Here is a 20,240-nt window from a genome sequence, read left to right as displayed (position 1 = left end):
TTATTCTAGACCCAAGTATATCCAGATTAACCTATCAGAAAGGTTTTCAAATTTGAACACAGTTCTGTACAGGACTTGGCAGGTCCAGCTCTGAAAACTGTAATTTTATAGGACCTAGACTGATGGTCACAATAGCAAACATCAACATCCCTCCTGTCCTCCCAGGTCTCTTCTGTCCCACAATAATCATTCATATTTCAACCACATTAGGAGAACCTTACCTGAAGCTGATTAAATGGAGAACAATCTGTGGAGGAGTCCTCAGCAAAGCCACTGCTGTCGGAGTGCTGACTCGCTGTCCGTAACAGCTGGTCTGTTTAAAGCAAGCAAAACACAACTGTAATTACTTTACAAATCACAGCCTTTCAAGCCCAATCACATTCAGTATGTGCTTTCCTTTTACATCAAAGTAACATTAAGTGGATAACAATTCCTTTTCAAGTTCCACTTTGAACAATACAGAGAAACAACTTGTTTGCTTCAAGCAAAACCTCTCTCACGCAAAGCCCTACTTCTGAAACTTCAAGCAGCAGCGGAAGAGAAGCCACCTTTTACATTTTTCTTTCCTGTGCTGTGGAAAAAAAACACTCTGCGGATTGTCACAGCTGGAGTTCCCCTTCAACAAAACTGCATCACTGGTTAATTCACATGCAGCCAGTGGAGGAGTTGCTTTTGTGTTGGCAAGTACCGATTTGACACCCCTCCTAATCACAGGGATAAAGTAGATCCCTCTTCTCCTACCACCTTACACCACCCCATACACCCAAAGGAACAGCATCACATGAGCAGGGAGGGTGATGCAGGGGCCTCTGCCAACCGCTGGAGATGGTCCTCTGCTGGTTTAGCGAACAAATACAAAACAGCCCTTTACACATCAATGGGCAATCTGCCAAAGCACATTCCCAGCGCTCATTTTATACATGCAAGATAAAATTCTCCTGCTTGTTCCTTTCTACTTACATTAGGTAAGTGTTAAAATAGCCTAAAGAGGCTCTAAAATCCTCAGTGTTTCCCAGGAGTGACTTTCTCTGGTGCAAGTAGTGGACTCATAAAGCTGCTTTAAGGAGATGTCAGCAAGCTCTGCAGTACACTACTGCATGTATATTGTTCCCAACGGGAAACAGGAAGCACCCACCAAGCGTGAGTTTACCTTACAGCACCATAAACATTTTGCTCAGCCTGAGGGCAGCATAGGCGACAACCTTATCTCACCTCTAGGTCCCAGGAAAAGTGTACAAGCTTGGAGATAGGAAGCAACCACAGTGGCCTCTAGCCTTTAGACCCCTGCCACCTACTCCTCTTCACCCTTGGGCAAGAGCTTGCTGCTGTCTTCTCAGAGGCTTAATGCAGAATTTTGCTCCACATTCCTTCAACCACTTAAATACCATCATATAATTAATCCCAGTTCACAGCTCAATACATTGGAATGCATGATTAAAACTGTTTTGAAACTGTTGGATATTCTAAACTCATTTTATTTAGTATTAGTTTTGATGAACATTGCACTAATGCAGAAATAAGAGCCTTCACAGTTTGTGAATGCCAGGGGAGAGGCAAACTGCCTGCTCAGCTTCTGTATCAGTGATTTCACACAGCTTTTAGGGAGTGCCTTTCAAATTGTGCTGTTGTTCTGTTATCATGGTAGCCACAATATCCTGCGAGGACAAATAACTTTTCTACCTAAAGACAGACATCCCCACCCAACTTCCAGCAAAGACAATGGAAATTACTTCTCTGAGAACTGGACTAGACCTTATTAACTGCCCAATACAATTAATACGGCTGAAAGAGCATGACATGAACAGTTTGTCACTACAGCTGAGGCTGGTGGGAAGCTGTTACCTCCTTCAAGGAGAACAGTTACCTACTTTGGCCTCTTCTCTATCTCTTTTCCTATGTGGTGAATTTTAATTTAAGAGAAAAAAGCACTACTGGTGAAAGCCTTAGCCTCTCTTAGGGGAGAGATTCCAACTAGGTCAGACAAAGTAACTCACCAGTGCACATACTGGCATCTGTTTTAATGCACACGAAGTTTATTGCTGCTCAAGAGAAATACTGACCTGCTGCTCTATTTCCTCCTCAGTCAATATTTCCTTTTCAGCTATAAAAATGAAAATTATATCTATATGTTTCCTCAAATCAATGCTTGGTCTTCTCAGAGACACAGTAAAAAAGTTAAAATCAGTTTTTGGATAATTTTTTTATAGCATTTGTTATTTACGCACATGCTTTGACAGCCTTACACAGCACACACTGCCAGTCAACAGGTCAGCCTAAAGCTGAGGCATTCACAGCTGCCTCATTATCTTTATGCACGGCAAGAGACTGGCACAATACGAACAGATTCATACTACCTTGGTTCCACCTAAGGAGACATCCCCTTAATACAGTCATCCCTTGCTTTCTGTGTTACAGAGCTGCTAGGATTACTTTGAACATTTTAAAGCAAATCAGAGAAGACACGTTTTCTAACTATGAGCAGTCATCTTCTACCACACCTTACTCTTGTCTTTTACAAATTCTCAGAGTTCTCCATTATACCACTATGATGTAAATGCAGTCAAAACTTATAAAGAACAGGAATCTCTACTACTTCAGTAGCAAAATGACAAGGTTTGGTTCTGTAAAGACTGGAAATACCAGCTATTATGCTGGGATATACTGATACAAAACGGTATCCACCCTCCCTGTCAACTACTGAACCAGTAATACAATCTGCTCTATGGCACCTGAATATCTCTCAGATTCAAGCAAAGAAGGGGAAAATTGAAAACATTTTTTAAAAAGATACAGAGTTACATTCAGATCTTGATTAAAATGCCTCCTGGCAATGGAGCATCTTAAGAGACAGAGTTTTTAAAGAGATATGGCTCTCCCCTCTTCACCTCAAATGCAGAAAACTCAGCACCAAAGGCTGCACCCAATAGCTACTACACAGAGGAAAGCTTCTGAACTAGTGGGAGGAGGCCTGGGGCAGCATAATAAGGAAAGTGTGGGAGAAGGAACCAGCTAAGATGAACAAAACCAGAAGGAACAATCAAACTCTTATCCCAGTTAAACAGAGCACAAATGAAAATGCCCCTTAGATTGCTGTTTTAAGCTCCATAAAAAAATAAAATCAAAGTATATTTAGGTACTTCAGTGAAGAAGAAATGTGGGTATTCATAAATACATTAAATAAGCTGAGAAAGTTCTAAACAAAGAACAGATGATGAAGAAACAGATGATGAAGTCTGTGGTTTACAAAACATGAGAACACGGGTTCATCAGAGAATCCCTATCAAAGAGCTGAATAATTCATCTATTGTAACATAATAATCAGCTACCAATGGATTGTCAGTCTCACTCCTTCTGTGTCACTCAACTGCTCACACAGAAGAGGAGAAAAAATACATGGAAACTGTTCATCAAGCTTTAACATTTACATTTCTTGTGCCTGCACTATTGGGAAAGATCTAATGAACTTTGTATGTTCTGAGATAATTAATAAATTAAAATAACATTCCCAACTTTAGTCCCATTATGGGACTAAATATCACCTGTCCCTTTTTCACATATTGATCACACCCTGCAGCACAGCACTAACAAAATTAGCCCAGTAGGCAGCCCTGTTGCAAAAACTCTCAGTCCCTGGACTGAGACAGATCTAGCATCTGGACAGATAAGCACAGACTCCCACAAATACTAAATCTATTCCAGATGTTTTCTTCTTACTCCCCCATCTCCAATCTCCTGTGGAGCTGCACCCATAGAGAGATATAAATACAACATTATATTAAGGACAGGAAGTGCTGATGATGTGCTTTCTTCCCTTTCAAAAGCTAAATTTTCAAAATTAATCACTATCAATGTCAGATGCCTTAAAAAAACCCCGGGCCTGTGGCTACTCAAAATTTCACAGAGCCATTGACGTCAACAACCAGAGACTCACAAATTACAATGCCTCAAGAATACTTTGTCCTCTAGGCATTGTACCTATATTTGTCTTGTTTGTTGGGTATTTTTTGGAATGGAAGGTGCTGCTGCATAACTTTGTCAGGAAGAATTTTGTTTTCAAACTAACAAACCTTTCTACCAGATAACTTCTCAATAAGCTTTTTTTTATAGTGGACATTTAGCAGTTTGTACGTTTACAGTGCAAAGTACCTGAAGGTTTTCATTCTTCTCTACTGTGTTCCTAAAAAAAAAACCACATGTACAAAAATACGTCTGCATTTGAGGTCTGCAGCAACAAAACCAGAATGCCAGGTTTGGGCATAATGCATAAACTAGTATAGTCCAATATAATCTGGAAGACATAACCTGAAAACTACATAACACTAGTTACTACAATACAGAATTTCTTGTATACTTTATAAAGGCTTTAACATAAAAGACAGTACTATAGCAAAGTATTCATTTGCAAGTCACTGTGTAATATCTAAGCTTACCACTTATAGATAAAGCTAATCTGAAAATAAGAAACATGCTTTAATGAAGCAGCAACAGACTGTGTTGTTCAAGAATATCTTAAGTCTCCAGACTATTTCAGTAGGAAAGAGATTTTTTTTTTTTAATTTGAATACTTTACAACTTACTAAAGGCCTTCTTAAAATGCCTTACAAACTGTTGTAAATGTCAGAGGAAGCATCCACAGCCCTCTGTTTAAATGTAAAATGACACAGCAAGGTTTATAACAGTCTGTTATAAAGAACCAACGCTCGACCTGCTAATTGACACAGAAGTACCCTCACAAGGAAAAATAAAAAAGTACTGAAGTATTCCTTCAGGGGAAGCACTCAACTGGAACAAATTTTTTGTTTATAAGTGCTTATGCACAGTAGAGCCAATGCCACTGAAAAAGGTGGATTTGTATGAGGATCATAAACTGAAATCAACATTGCACCAGAAGACCTGTGCTTGAATTTCATGCTAATCCCACCTCATGAGATTGCTAATGAGAGTGGCATTTCACATTCAGACACAATGGCCAGCATTTTTAATAAGAGGCCATTAACTTTGGATGCCTTTAAACTTGGTGAACCTTCACTCTCTGAGAAAACAGGCCTCTATGTTGTCTCATGTTGGACAACTTGCAAAAAAAAAAAAAAAGGCTATAGTTTTTTAAATGTTTTGGATAAGTTCTCCATCAAATAGTCTTCCTCTTGGCAATTTTACTGAAATCTACACAGAACAAAGTCCCAAGATTTCCACATCTTCCAGGTGAAATAAAATGCTGGTCTCAGACTAACTTTCAGCAAATGTGCAGGCATCCATATTCTTAAGTCCCAGAAAACTCCAGGCAATGCTTGCATCATAATAAAATGTCACCATTAATGTATGCCAAGTGTATTCAGAAATGGGTGGGACATACTGCCTGGGAAACATGAGCCAGTATACTCTGCTTCTGTCTTACTGAAGTCCCATTGCTGGAACTGCTGGTACCTTTCAGCAGATAACACAGAACCATCTGACCCTTGCATGGTGGAAGAAGAAGGCAAAATAACTACTGGGAACAGAACACAAAACTAGCATTTCAGAAGATGAAAAAATTAAATTTTCTTCTCCCTGACTGCAGCTCCTGGTTCCTTAAGCTGCTCTTCTCCAAAAAGCTCTTCCTGCAACTGACAAGGCAAAACAAGAGACCTGCCCTGTAAAAAGTGCATCTCTCTTTTCATGTAATCACTTAAAGCGTGTAGTAATGAACTCCAAAATACAGCTAAGGGAACAGCTAGAGATGCAGTTTCTGGCAGTCCTTCTTAGGAGTTTATGTTTGTACTAGAGGAAGCCTAGTGAGTACAATGCTGGGTTGAGCAAAGCACTGATGAAATAGCAGCACAAGCTATCACCAATAACCAGGCATTAACCTCCAGCACTCAGTCCAGAGCATTCTCAACCACGTTAATGCAATTCAGCTGACAGCTCACAAGTGTCAGTTCATTTGTGAAAATACAAGTAAGATCATCTCTGTTTCTTAAGACAGGTTTTTCTGCCTCTCCTTATTGTCTAGAGATGCTAGTCATGTTTCAGCAAGAAACTGCATTGCAGCTAAGCATCTACTAAGTGCAACAAGTTCTATTTCTTCTTTTATTACATGTATTAGCTAGAGAACAGACTTCACTTGCTAACATGGGGCAAAGTAACAATCACGAAATGAACTTAAAGATCAACTTTTTCCCCCTCCCAAGCCATAAAACACATAAATGAGACTTTGAGATGAAAGCACAAAACATATAAATAAGAATTTGAGATGAAAGCACAACTAAGTGAGCCACAAGAGCCAGTGCACAGTGTTTCCCCTGTGAAGGACTAAAATTTCCACGTGGGCGTAGAGACACCAGTCTTCTGTGCAGCCGGCCTGCAGACAGAGCAGTAGTGCATAGGAAAAACCTACACGTATCATGCAATTTAGGTTTAAAACAACGTAATTTTAGTTTAAATGGGTATCTTAAATTACAGGATCGACTAGGGAAAAAAAAAAAATTCCACACAATCTGAATTAACATTTCAGGTCGTCTGAGCTATCATCACTTGTACAGCAGTGAGAACAGCCAGTGAGGTTATAGGGCTGTTGTCTTGTCTATAATTTGGTTGCCACTTTGTAGTAATGTTCTGTGATTTATCAAAAAACCAACCAACCAAAAAAAAAAAAAAAACAAACAACAAAAAATTCAGATCTTTTTTATTTATAAAGAGAAAAGAAACTTTAGAAGTTTAAAATATATGAATCAGCCTTTCAGAGGTGGAAGAACAATCAGCAGCTGGCTGTCTCCCAGCAGTTGAAGTCTACTCACCTTTCCTTGATTTGGTCACCGCTAGCTGGTGCGTAGCTGGAACGTGTGGTAGATCTCCCTCTGTACTCTGAATCTGTTGGGAAGAGGAGATGAACATTAGTCAGCCAACTGGAATATGTTCCGGCGCTTAAAATGCCCAAGCTATATACACTGCACATGAAGGACGTGGTTTTGTTGTTTGGTTTTTTCCTCCAGTCTAACAGCCTATACTGATTGAAGGAGTGAATCATACCTCCCCCTGAACCAACTTTCATCAGGTATTCAGCAATGCTCCTGCAGGAGAGCAGTGATCCTTGGGTAGCACCTCCCACCCACAGTGCAGGACTCCCCTCTGGTTACACTCAGCATGCAAAAAGACCTGGAAATCACATCCTGTGACAACACAGTCTTCAGTTCCTCTTTGACAAAACACTAAAATTACTGTGTGAAAACACCTTTGACCACCTTTACACTACTATCTTTTTCCATTCAGAACTCTTGGGCACTCACTTGAATATAAAGAACAAGCAAAATACATTTAGAAAAATGTGTCACAAGATCAGCACACAAGGACTGTCATCTGCCACCCTACCATTTCCCACAAGCCACCAATCCTCCCGCAGAAGGACCCAGACCTTGCCAGAACCTACTCCAGACTTCACCATGCCACTACTCATGCAAGTACTTCTTGCGCCTTCCAATAGAAAAAAGGAAGGTAATGTATTCAGAGCCATGGAGATTTCAACCAGGAAACTTAAAACTACACAAAAATGAATCCTATTACTTAATAACTTTGTGAAACACAGCCTTATTAAGAAAGCAGTTCTCAGGCAACCATTTAAACAAGGAAAAAAATATGCCTAAAATCTCAACAGGGAGGCCTTTGTTTTGTTCAAAACATATGTTTTCTCTTTTGCGTGATCCAGAAAAAAATCATAATGGATCACATGCAAGTCTCCATGCACAATCCACTAACGCAACTATCCTCAACCCTTCCCTCTAATGGGCTGCCCACCTAATTTCAAAATTGCCAAGCAATGAATTTATTTCCATTTTTTATCAATTTGAAGATGTAAAATTATGATACTGATGTTTATAGGCCAAAATTAGTACTTGCTAAAGAAGTCATATTTACATTGATATCATGTGTAGAACAGCCACGGGGTGCATTTTCTCAGTTACAAGGGTTTTGAGAAGTACTTGGCCTGAACTTTTCACCATTAATAAGTGAAGAGCATTAATCTTGCATGATAAACCTAAAGGTTTCTGTTCCTTTAGGAAATGAAGACTGTACCAAAGGGGGAAATCCTTATTTTGTCCAAGTACAGGGCAGCATAGAAGGGGCTCACCATTTAAGTTTAGGAAAAATTTAATTCTTTTTTAAACACGGAACAGCAAGTTTCACAGACACTTTGTTCAAACTGGCCTTCCAGGAAGGGTGTCTTGATTCTGATGGCTAAATCTGCAGCCTTCCAACAGCTAAGCCTCTACTCATTTAAATACTGTCCTTGGCTGGGAGACAGCATTCCAGCTGCGTCCGCAGCACGGTGCAGCTCCTCAAGCACGCAGGAGCTCCTTCCCCCTCCCTTCAGCCAATATTCATGCTGGTAAACGACCTTCAGGACTGTAATTGGCCACCTCAGGAGTGGGTGTTTGGGGGAAATCCTGCCCTGACTCACTCCCACACCAGTTATCTTCACAGCCACAGACTTCCGAAGGGCACTCAAACCTCCAAGGCATTCGTAAGCATGGAAAGAGCTTCCTTGATATATCTGTCATCTTTCTAATGCATATGAATGCACTCCAAACCAAGCTGGGAAAACAGGGGGAGGAGTTATTGTTACTGTTTCTAATACAGTTTATTGTTCATTATACCCTGCTTAGAGACGCACAAAAATAAAATCATGCTGCCAGGAATTGTTCTAAATTTTCTTCAACAAAATTCAATTCCTCCCTCCCAGGGATCTGTAGGCAGTTGATACGTATATGCTGTATCGCATAGACAAAAAATTCACCGCAATCCCATCCCACATCACATGTCATCTTGCCAAAACAGCTGTGTTTATGCCCTGGTATCACTGCACAAAGTGTGTCAACCAAAACTTCACAAATACATCACACTTGTGTAGAATTCAGCAAGTCTTTACAGTCCAACTTACACTGAAGGAAAATTCCACTCCTCCTTTTAATATATACATACACATATATACAAAATATAAACTTTGCCCTAGAGTATCAAAAAATGGATGTCTCCTGTGGGATATGCAGCAAAATGCATTGCTACTCAGTCCCCTCCGATTGTGCCAATGCAAACATTGGTGTAACTACACAACAAACTGGATCAAGAAAATTATCTGGCTGAAGCCAGGAAAAAATAAATCAAAATACACTGGTTCCTTTTCCCCCTCTCAACTGGACCAATCCTTTGTTCTGGTTCAATAGATGGCCACACAACATGTGGGTGAGGACACAGTGGTATAAACAAGCGGCAGGAACCACAAGAGCTGGATTACCTTCTCTGCTTCATGAGCGCCTTCAGCTACAACACTAGTTGATCTAGAAGAGCTTGAAATGACAATGACACTACAGGATCTACTAAATCATCATGTCATCATTCCCCGTAAAACTCTGGGGATTTTCTATTCACTTGCTTTCTTCCCTCATTTCACCAATGACATCACAATCCTTCATTTTAAATAGCTATTTCACATAGACAAAAATATTAACTGCTGAACTTTTAACAAGAGTCACATTGAAATTTGTCCACCAAAACATCTGCTAATTTAAGAACTGTAATGCAATTCTCACAATTCAAGCTGCAAGCCTGTTAAAAATTTGCATTCTTAAATTTGTAGACCACATGTTTACTAGGCTAATAAACAAAGCTCTTACACGAACCTGGAAATGAAACTGCCTTTTGGACAATTATCAATTAAAAAATGGATATATGCATTTATGAAGATATTAAAAGGCAGCTATCACAGAATTTGTAACTAAGCCAACCCCAAAGTCATGTCAAACAGTGACTTTCAATGTGCTAATTTCCAGGGAACAAATCAACTTATAGTAGATTGTTATCAAAACCAAAAGTTGCACAAGATGAGCACCTCACCCTGCATGATAGCCCCTTTTCTGTTTCATGCAGCAACAGTCTTGCTTTATTCACAAATTTATCCTTAATCAATATCAATTAATAAACTGAATTTACTTTTAGGCAACAAAAGTAATGATTTCTAGCTGGAAATTTAAGTAAAGTAAAAATTTAAACCCAAAGGTTTTAATATATACACAGTCTAACCTAAATCTATTTACACATGAAAACTTCCTAAGAGTTATGCCAGTGACTGCAATTACCTGAGCTTCATTAAAAAAAAAAAAAAAAGAATGACAACTGTCTTGTTGACCCTCAGGAACAACAACAGCAGCAGCAGCAGCAAGTTACCTCATGAAGAGGATCAATTAGAGCAACAACTGTTGAGAAAGTGCAACAACTCAAAGAATTTAAAGTATTCCTGGAGAAAACACTGTCAACTACATAGGAGGGAACATTCTCTGCTGGCAGATAGCAAGGTATGTAAACTGTATGCACAAACAAAGTCATGTATCTTCACTCACCTCTTCCATCTCAAAGGAGTCCTTCTGCTGCAGCATTAGATTCATTATGGATGGGTTTGCGAGTGGAGCGCAGGGGTCTCTACCCGGCGGTGCCACGGACAGCCTTTGTGTCAGGACGCTGCTGTCAGATGTGCTAGAACTGCTGCTGAGGCCTGGAGAGTCCAAAAGACCAGATTCTTCGCATGGTCTGTCCTGGGCATTTGCCAACATGCTACTTTGCACGTCCTCTGGAGGCACAGTCCCCTCTCGTGTATCATCAGTCACAGCAGGAAGGTGTGTAGGTTTATGTGTGTTCCCAGCCTTTTTCTGACTACTAGCCATCTCCTCCTTTACAGTAGCCAAAAAAGAGGGAGAATCTTTCTTTTTTGAATATTTTGGTAATTTAGATTCATTTTTAACATCATTTTCCTCGCTCCCTACTTCAGCTGGACTCTTCCCTTTTTCAACAGGTGAAGGACTTGAGCAGCTGCTACCATCGGCTTGCTGTGTGCCACACAGATTGAGTTTTGACAAAGTCTTCATTAACCGACTAGCTGTATTGCTGCGATTTAAAGGGGGAGGGCTGGATGCCTCTTTGCTGGAAGACACTGAATTCAAACTACCAATTTTCTGCAAAGGAGTCCCAGAGACTTGAGAATACAAAGAGGAAAAAGCATTGGCCACAGTAGTAAGCACTTCAATCTGACGAAACCGACCTGTACAAGAATGAAACATAAGGCAGAGATTACAAGGACGTTTGCTGTCATCACATCCAAGACCTGTTGATCTGTCTCTACATGATGCTTTGAATTCTCAAAGACAGCTCTTCATAACTGAGGAGGGAATTTTGATCACAACCTCTGCCCACCCCCCCAAACCTCCTACTTATATCAAAGGCCCCAAAGGCTGACTTAACACTGCCTAGTCCTGTAACACGAAAGTGATACCATACTATGAAAAAAAAAGAAAAACCATTTCAAGAATCTTTACTAAATGCAAAAGAACACCATGGAAAGCTGTTACAAAGTCAAAAAATGGCACATGTATGTGAGTGCAAGTTACTTTACAAAAGGTTAGGAAGAAAGTGTTACTTGCGTTGCTCTCTCCATCTACAACTACAAGAGCACATTTCAGCTATGCCCTCATTTCAGCAACACTCATTACTGACTTAACAAAGCTCCTGTCCAAGTCAATAGAAATACTGTCCCAGATTTCAACAATGACAGAAATAGGTCACTGCCACCCAGAAACTGAAGAACACAAGAAACAGAGGGATATTGCTATTTGTTCCAGTGCTCTAAAGCTACAACAGAATACAAGTTTAGGAGTAAGAGATGGAAATGATACAAACCAGAGGCAGCATATTTTACAGGATGCCTTTCATTTCCCTCCCGCACTATAAACCCCTTCCACTCACGCCAAGGAGAACAACCCTGATAGTCACCTCTTGCCATATTTAAGACCAAGCAGAGTTTTATTATGAAATCTGAATGGAATTTGCCCTTTAGGCTGTAAGGGAGTTTTGCCAGAATATTAGACACACACCTTCTTTTGGAGTTGTTTACATAGTTAATAAACTCATAAATAAGCTGTGCTTCAAAAACATACTTACTTGTTAAAGCAAAACTTGGATTTTCCACTTCCATCCGCTGTATTTGGGCATTCAAAAACACTTTGATATCTATCCCTCTGGCAAATGATGTTGAATTAAAAAATCTCGCTGGAATTTTTGAAGCAATATCTGGTTCATCTCTTCCAAACCCAAGGTTATAGAGCACTTCTTCAGGATCTTCCTCATACAGCTCCAGTAATTCAGAAACACTAGACAAATGAAAGATGGTTACCATCTACCTCTCTCCTTTCAAGATCCAGTCCCTTCTGTCCAACTGCTAATTCACCCCAGAAGCCAGATTGTTTTATTGAACTTTCAACTCCTACATCTTAGACTACTTTGGGAAATAATTGTGAAGATCTCTGCATCCGAAGTTTTGGCTCCCATCACCAGAGCCACCGGCCCAGACACATCACAGATCAAATCCTGTAATTTATATCTGTAGAGCTCAGATTTCAAAATGCCATTAAAATTTCAGGCATTTCTAATGTTTAGGTCCATTTGTTATCATTTACTGCTAACTACAACTGAAAACAAATAGAAGTTTTTCAAGCAACCAAATGCAAATTGCCTTCTCCCTGCTAAATGCAACTATGCACATAAAACAAGCCAAACCCATTTAACTGAGGAACAGACCTTCAAAACATAATACTCTTTTACCTTGAAACAGTTGCACTGCTTTTTCCAGACCCGGTAGAGTTCATACTTCTCCCCTTCTGGTGGAACTGCAGCCTCCTGTCCTTTGCCAGTACACCATTGCTGTCAACACAAAGAGAGAAGACCCCTGTGATAAACCTCTTTCGTTCGGGAACTCGATTCTCTGTCTCGCTGGAGAGCTAATCCTCCAGCACTGCTGAATTTCTCTTTTCCTCTTCAGTGTTATCTGGTTTATATTAGCCATGTCATTTACTGAAATACAGTAACAAAAGCAAACCCTGGGACGCCTCAGTAAAAATGTACATAGACGGTAAGAACTTGAAGGCAAATGCAAGCTGAGAAAACAAATCCCCGATCTGCCCTTGCTGCCCCACCCTCCCTGATCCCACCCTCCTCCAGTAAGGAAGCCCGGCCTTGGGTGAACAGTCCTTGCCCTGCCATTCCTGACTTCCCTGCGGTGCTACCTCCTCCAGGACCACCTCTCCACGGCAAGGCCACTCTCCCTGCCATGGATACCCAGCTCCCCCTCACCCTAGCTGCCACCCACTAGCAGCACAAGACTGCAAACTGCCCTGGACCTGGCTGGGGAAGCTGAAGAGGCTCCAGAGTGGAGGAAATTAATCAAGATGAGTGCCAACCCAGATTGCGGGCCAGTTTCTTTCCCATTCCCAAACTATTTCTTCCCAGCATCTGAAGAAGCTGTCTGAGCATTAGGTGGTACCCTGTGCTCAAACATACTTTTATTGCCAATCTCTCTGGGGGACAAACTTTTCCAGGGTGAATTTTACCATATAAAGCCTAACATACACACACTCCCACCAGAACAGCTACTGAAAAACCAAAGAAGGTAGAGGATTCACCTAAAAGTGTATTTACAAAGCCCAGTTCCAGAGGATTAGAGACACTGCTGCCACAGCAGCTGTGCAGTCTTTGCTGAAGTTTCAGTGAGGTTCTAGTTTCAGCACACTTTATTTAGACACTCCAACTATAAAGCAGGAGTCTCTCCTCTCTCAAAGTCTTTTTTTTTTTCCCCACTCCCAAAGGATATCTGCTGTGACAAGCAAAACTAATCTTCCCTTGAAATTTCTGAAATGGTGACTGATCAGTGAGGCAAAGAAGGCTAATCATGATACGTTACTAATATTTGTCATTTCTCTTGTTTTCCTCCTGCAACTCCAAAATCTTTGTCAGGTCTCCTGGAAGAATAAAAATCTGCATTTTTTTTCTGCATCTCCTAATGACTGTTTCTATGTTATCTAGATCTTCTCCTTGCCTCTTATGTAAACAGAGATGAGCAGAAGAGCTTTACCTCTGTGGTAGCCCCCATGAGTTCCACTGCCCATCCTCCCTCCTGCCCTCCAGTATAAACATTCCTCTGAAGTAAACAAACACACAAAAAGATGTTTACCATGTTTCCATTTGAGTATCACTCCGTAGATGATTAGCTGTAGAGAAAGAAGAAGAAGTTACGTCCAGAACCCTTCATAATTACACTTCCACAATCAGTACAAAGAAGCAGACAGTGAGCACATTTACCAATACTCCTGCATAAACCAGATTTTAATTTCTCCATATAAATGTGATTGTCAAGGGCTGATATAAAGATAATCTGGTTTATTCAAGCTCTGTTTAAAATAAAATCTCTCATGGACACACGTTTACATACTGTCATTAATCATATAAACCTGAAATTTAAATTGCGATAAGCTAGTAGTTGTTATATAAACCATTTATTGCTTTGCAACTGAAGACGCGATTACCAGCTGCAGGGCTGTTCCTGGGTGGGAAGGGGAGGAGGACAGGCAGGCAGGCACACGAAGATTGCTCCAGTAAAGAAACTAAAGAACACAAGAAAGGCAGCTGGCCCCATGGCCAGGTGATGAGACTTTACTTGTTCACCTTTTCATCAGTAAAGTGGGGCAGGGCCATGGCTGCCTGAGCTGTGCAATACATGGACAAGAGCTCAGTGAAGCCTGTGGTGCTGATGGGGCCAGAGGACATGCTTGGACTTGAGAGGGCTCTGGAGGGAGGCTGGCTGTCAGGTACCAAGCCACCTGGTCACCAGCCTCTGACAGGGAAGTCAGCACTTTCTGCAGCCAGATCGGCCAAGCACCACATGGGAACATCTCAGGCAGCATTATTCTTTCAGAACTGAACCCCACGCTTAAATTATGGGTTCCCCGAAGAGGCAACTGAGCATTAACAAACTTGCCCCAAGAGACCGGCAAGAAGCACACGTATGTTATAGCAGCCCTCAGAATCAGCTGTGAAAAGAGCAAAGGGATGTCACATGCACTGCCAGGAAAACCCTACATCTCAATTCACTGTGCCAGCAGGGTAAAGTCAGCAGCTGAGAGTAAAACACCGTAACCTCCCAACTTCTCTCTTGGTTTCAGAGGCATCACAAAGAAACTGAAATGTATATAAAATACAGATCCCACATTTGTTTGGGGTCTTTTTAATATTCTTGCCCATATATGAGGGTAAGCCTATCTATAAGAATTATCCAGTGTCTAATTTGAACCATAGGTTCAAATAGCTCAGCAGTGGCCTGGGGTCCCTGCCCAATGCCCTCTGTACCATTCACACAGGGCTCTGGCTTGTATCTGGATTCAGGCAGTCACAGCTGCACAAGGGCAGGCCATTCATACCAGCCTCAAAGGGGCTGTCTGTCTGGCAGGGCACACAGCACTGCTCCAAGCAGCTCTGTTCTCCTCTTGTTCTTGGATGGGAAGCAAAGCCCAGCAGAAACACCCGCATCCTTACCCAGAAAAATCAACCATCAATTCTAGTACTGGGACCTTTTCATCTGAAAAAGAGGGAAATTACCTTCTGCTAAGTCATGCTAAAGACTCACAAAAACCCAGAAATCCTTAGAAATTATAAGAATAAAAATTAAAAAGAAAGAAGTTTCATGGTGTTCTAAAATGTATTGACTCTTGTGTTCTTGGGTCATATGCTCAGACCTTGGATTATCATTACAAAGAAACTTTTCCTATGAAATCTTTGTACTACAGGCAATCTAACAAGTGGAAAAGACTGTCAGTAAGAAAATTTAATCCTATTCAATCTATTGCAGCAAGGGACTCATTTACTGCTTTTCCACCATTATCAGATCAAGGTCATTACCAGCTAAACTTTTTTCCTTAAAAGTCTTAAATCTTTACAAATTAAAGATATTTCCTTCCTCCAGGCCTTGTCCCACTACTTTGACACCGTGGGCAAGACTAATGTGGAAAAAAAGGGCTTTCTACCATACAAGTTCTGACACTTTGCAAAAGCTGTAATTCAAAAAAGATTAAAAGCTAAAGCAGGAGAGTAGTTTTGTCTTTTTTTTTTTTTTGACACTGAAAACAGACAATGTCTTATATCCCCTGTCCTGCAGTTAACTTTTGCTATTTTACTTCAAGATGCTGCTGTTAAAACAGAATCCACAGTGTTTTTGTTAGTTTGCTTATGGACACCTCTAACTCATGACCAAGAGAAAGGCCAGAAGTCTTTTTTACAAAGACGTAAACCAGGAACGGCCACATCTCCTTCCCCTTAAAAAAGGGAAGAGAAAAGAAAAGGCAAGCAGCTAGCAAAGGCAAGTGTATATAGTGGCTAATACAAAATACTTACTCAGCTTTGGTGCTTTTCATTTTTAAAAGCACTTAGCCCTTAATGGGTTTGCCTCTTGGCTGACAGAATTTCATTCCTCCTTTCAAAAGCCCGCACATGCCACTCCCGAGGGATTCAGTGGAAGTGGGGCATGCACGGCTGCCAAGAGTAACCCACAGACAAGAAGAGCAAGTAGGAGAAATCATTTTCTCACAGCCTTGGTGAGTGCTTCAGGCTATGCTGTCACTGTGGGTATTAAAATGAGAAGGCAGAAGCAAATTCAGGGCTGCCTCTGACCTTTGTGTCAGAGACCCAGAATGTTTAACACTAGCAACAGTCTAAATAACTTCAAAAAGCAAATCTTCCTGCATTTTTCTGTGTGCTTCATCCTGATTTTCTAGCCAATGCTGTCATTCAAAATAAAAATCAGATGACTGAACATAATTTTTTTTGCTAGAAAAAGAGTCATAATCCTGCCACACCCACCTTCAGCTCCCAGGGATAAGTCATCTTCAAAACTTCCTCCATTTCTCACCAGCATGCCTGAAAACATACAGTTAGCAGTTCAACAACTAAAATGCTCCAGTGTTTTCCTTCCAGCAGCTTATCTAAAGATATTACCAAGATACTTAATTTGATACAGGATATAACTGGACTATATTTACAATCCCTGCATTAGTCATGCAGTAAAAATGCATTAAGAAGTGAGAAGTTATATTTCAGAACACAGAAAAAATTACTTTGAAGGAGAACAACTACAAGAGTGTTTTAGTTTTGTGCTCCTGAGTCAATGTGCAAGCAAATTAACTTCAAGCAGGAACCTGGAGGTACCACTCAACACATCTGTGCCTTCCGCTGCTCGGTTATCTATCCTCCAGACATCTTACCAGGCGGATCCAGAGTCTGAGTCCAGTTTAGACATTCCCCTCTCACCTCCCTGTACTGGATTAAGAGTTGAAGTGAAGACTCCAGGCACAGCAAGTAATTCCTCTGCACCCTGTCACCACCTTCACATTCCCACTGTACTTTGAACTTTAGTATTCAGACCTGCTCAGTAAAACTTTCAGGTGTGGCAACCAGAGTTATTAGAGGCAGAGACTGCCTAATGATTGCAAGCTTGGAGACAAAATTACCTCCCTGCACATTTTGGGGTTTTTTTTTAGAGCTTACTTATATCTCCAGAAAGTCTTATTCAGATTCTTTTCCCCCTTCTCCAATTTCTTGGGCACAATTGCTCCAGTGTGAGAATAATTCTGCAACATGGACCACGCTGTGGTTTGTACTCCTACTAAACAGCCAAAGTCTCAGATGAATGTCCATGAAAGCACAGTTTCCAGCAAAAGAAGTTTCAGTAGATAAAGCCCTTCCTTACCCTTCAACAGAGGATTGCTTTGCTCATCCAGGGAGGCTCCCAGAGGCGTTCTGAAACCACAGAAGAGATTAATACTATTTAAAAAACTTGCTGCTTCATGTCCTTCCTTACAGCATGTAACAAGCTTGTGATAGCAGCAGTTGTCCCTCCCTCCGCCCCCAGAAAGCACAAACATCTGAGGACTGGCAATAACTTCCTACACGATCCTCAGCCCACTACACAAATACACCTTGTAGAGAAACACACCAAAACTTAATAACTGCAAAGCTCAAACACCTTCAGGGGCAACAGCCCCCTGTTGAGGAAAATCATGGGCTTCTCAGCAAAACACCAAGAAAAAATGAGCACGGGTTTTTGAATGGACTAATTCAATCTCATTGATGCAGTAAAAACTGGTGCCATTTTTCTACACATTTAAAACTTCGTGGAGAGAGAGGTGGAAAGCTGTATTTAGGTGATCAGGAAGAATCAAGATAAAAATCTTGACAGCTATGTTAGCTGTCACTTGCAGTTCTGATACTTTACACTGACTCTTATTTGGATGATGCCTCCTATTGCTAGTTCCCTGAAGGGTAAGAGATTTGCAGAACCTCATGGTGCTCAAAAGGAGCAGCAGAAACCACAAAAATGACAGGTCCAATTCCTCTCTGGGTTCATGCTACACTTGTTGACATTAGCTAGATGTTTCCACATTTTGTCTCTGAGATATATTTAACCAAAGACTTGTCACTACTAAGTACAGCAGCATTAACTTTCAAGGCTCAAAACAAAATCAGAAATATATTACTCATAAAGAAGGGGACAGCAGACGATTTATGTGCCTATATTATGTATGTTTCATTTGGATTTTTAATTACACAAACACATAAACCTGCCCAAAGACCTAAAAGTAAACAGTGTTCTGATACAGTATTTATTTTGGTGCCATGGCCAAATTAAGCAAGGAAAATTTGCATCTGCTTTCTAACAGACCTTACATTTCACAACCTTATTTTTTTTTCCCTTCTGACAAGAACTCACTCTTTCCACATGTGGCCTGCTGATATGGAGCAAGTTCACTTCGATGTGCCTTTTGCATAGCAAAGCAAAGCCCCACCACAGTGGGACACTAAGGCAACCAGCCAGAGCATCCAGGTGCATAACTGTGTTTCAGGTGACAGGACAGACTCTGCCAAGGCTCAGATCTCCTGTGTTTCTGCATGTCTGTCCAGTCAGAGTCTAAGAAACATAGGGTATATTGTCTAAACCTGTCACGCTACAATGAGCCTTATGCTCTTGAGGTAATAACTATGCTGGTTGTTTACTCCTCAGCTTTGATGGGTGCGCTTCCAACCTTCTTCCTCTCCTTCCCTGGTGGCTATTCCCAAGCCTCTTTTTGATGTAGAAACTTGCTGGTATTGACTTTGACAGCCCAGGTCAGTGCTACATGCACTGGCAGGCAGAAAACCATAAAAGCAACTACCAAAGCTGGCATTTCCCTTTAGAAATTAAGTCCATTACCTCTAAAGCACGTTAGTAGCTACCAGAAAAGCACTCCTGTCCAACACCCCTTGTTGTCCTGCCTCCACTGTTGCACACTATTGCCGTATACCCCCTGCGCTCGAAAAACTTGCATTTAAGAACTAGACACAACATCAGTTTAAACAAGGAACAAGTACCACACAAAAATCCTTTTGGACAACAGCGTGGACAGTTCTGCCTTTCTAGTCCAGGCTGGTTTTCACCAGCAAGGGCCATGGCTCTGCCTCAGAGTAGCCCTGTGCACTTGGGAACATTAGGGCTGGGGGACCCTTCCACTTACTGTGCCCTCAGGACGGGCCTCCCTGCTGAAGGCACATCAGAGCAGGTCCCCAGCACATCCCAGCAGCCTTGACACAGTGGCCACGCAGGAACAGAGGAGGGAGGCCAACAGCAACAAGCAGGTAGCAAAGAGCAAGTAAGTGGGTATGTGCCTGAATCAAAGGAGCCTCAGGTTTCTATTTGCTTTCGCTCATTTATTATTGTATTTTAATATAAATAGCAATAACTTCTCTCAATATTGGCCTACAGAAGAAGTGAATGAACTCTTGATGCCCACGCTGCCATGGGAGACAGGTACTGAGCAGGTAAGATGACAATACACAGCCTTGGGGTTTCCTCTCAGCCCATAGGTTGGTTTGCTCAGCTACCAGTTGTGGTCGGGTGGTCTTCCAGAACAGGACACGGATTTTGCACTGTGCTGTGAAAGTGTTTAAACTTCAGCTTTTAAAGCCTTAATTGGGTAGAAGCCATGTTTATTTTAAACTTGAAGCAAAAAAAAAAATCTCTTCTTTGTGAAGCATTTCAAGAACTCACTTCCTGCATATCTACAGGAGATGGCTCCTAAATACCTCCCACATCCCCTGTATTACTGGCAGAGTTTAAATATATTCAATCAAAATAATACACGTCATAATAAGAGTTGACAAAAATTTTTTCCTTTCTATCTGTATAACACAAACACTTGTGTTTCAGCTATTATAAGCTTTCTTATTACTGCAAACAGCCTTTTCAAAGTATCAGGGAAAGAGCAAAGGAGGCCTTTCTCAAAGGCACAGGATTCCCAAAACATGAATGAACCAGAGACTTTGGGTAACATCTGGCATTTCTTAAGCCTCCATAATTCTTATCACCA

At 41.1% G+C, this 20,240-nt stretch overlaps 1 protein-coding gene across 2 annotated transcripts in view; it reads right to left on the bottom strand.

Annotated features, from left to right (window-relative positions):
• Positions 1–20,240, bottom strand: part of ITPRID2 (ITPR interacting domain containing 2) — a 42,052-nt gene that overhangs the window by 18,271 nt on the left and 3,541 nt on the right. For both annotated transcript variants that reach the window (XM_039387970.1, XM_027731458.2), the window contains exons 4-11: positions 17,588–17,637; positions 16,702–16,758; positions 14,024–14,060; positions 12,619–12,717; positions 11,959–12,167; positions 10,368–11,062; positions 6,774–6,846; positions 222–313 (exon numbers count right to left, since the gene is read on the bottom strand). In XM_039387970.1, coding sequence (XP_039243904.1) covers positions 222–313; positions 6,774–6,846; positions 10,368–11,062; positions 11,959–12,167; positions 12,619–12,717; positions 14,024–14,060; positions 16,702–16,758; positions 17,588–17,637 — 1,312 coding nt within the window. The remainder of the gene's footprint in view (positions 1–221; positions 314–6,773; positions 6,847–10,367; positions 11,063–11,958; positions 12,168–12,618; positions 12,718–14,023; positions 14,061–16,701; positions 16,759–17,587; positions 17,638–20,240) is intronic.

This window comes from Pipra filicauda, unplaced genomic scaffold, assembly GCF_003945595.2.
Source record: "Pipra filicauda isolate LSUMZ 115617 unplaced genomic scaffold, ASM394559v2 scaffold5_size6683894_pilon, whole genome shotgun sequence".
Taxonomy (NCBI): domain Eukaryota; kingdom Metazoa; phylum Chordata; class Aves; order Passeriformes; family Pipridae; genus Pipra; species Pipra filicauda.
This window is presented reverse-complemented; position numbering and strand designations above follow the sequence as displayed.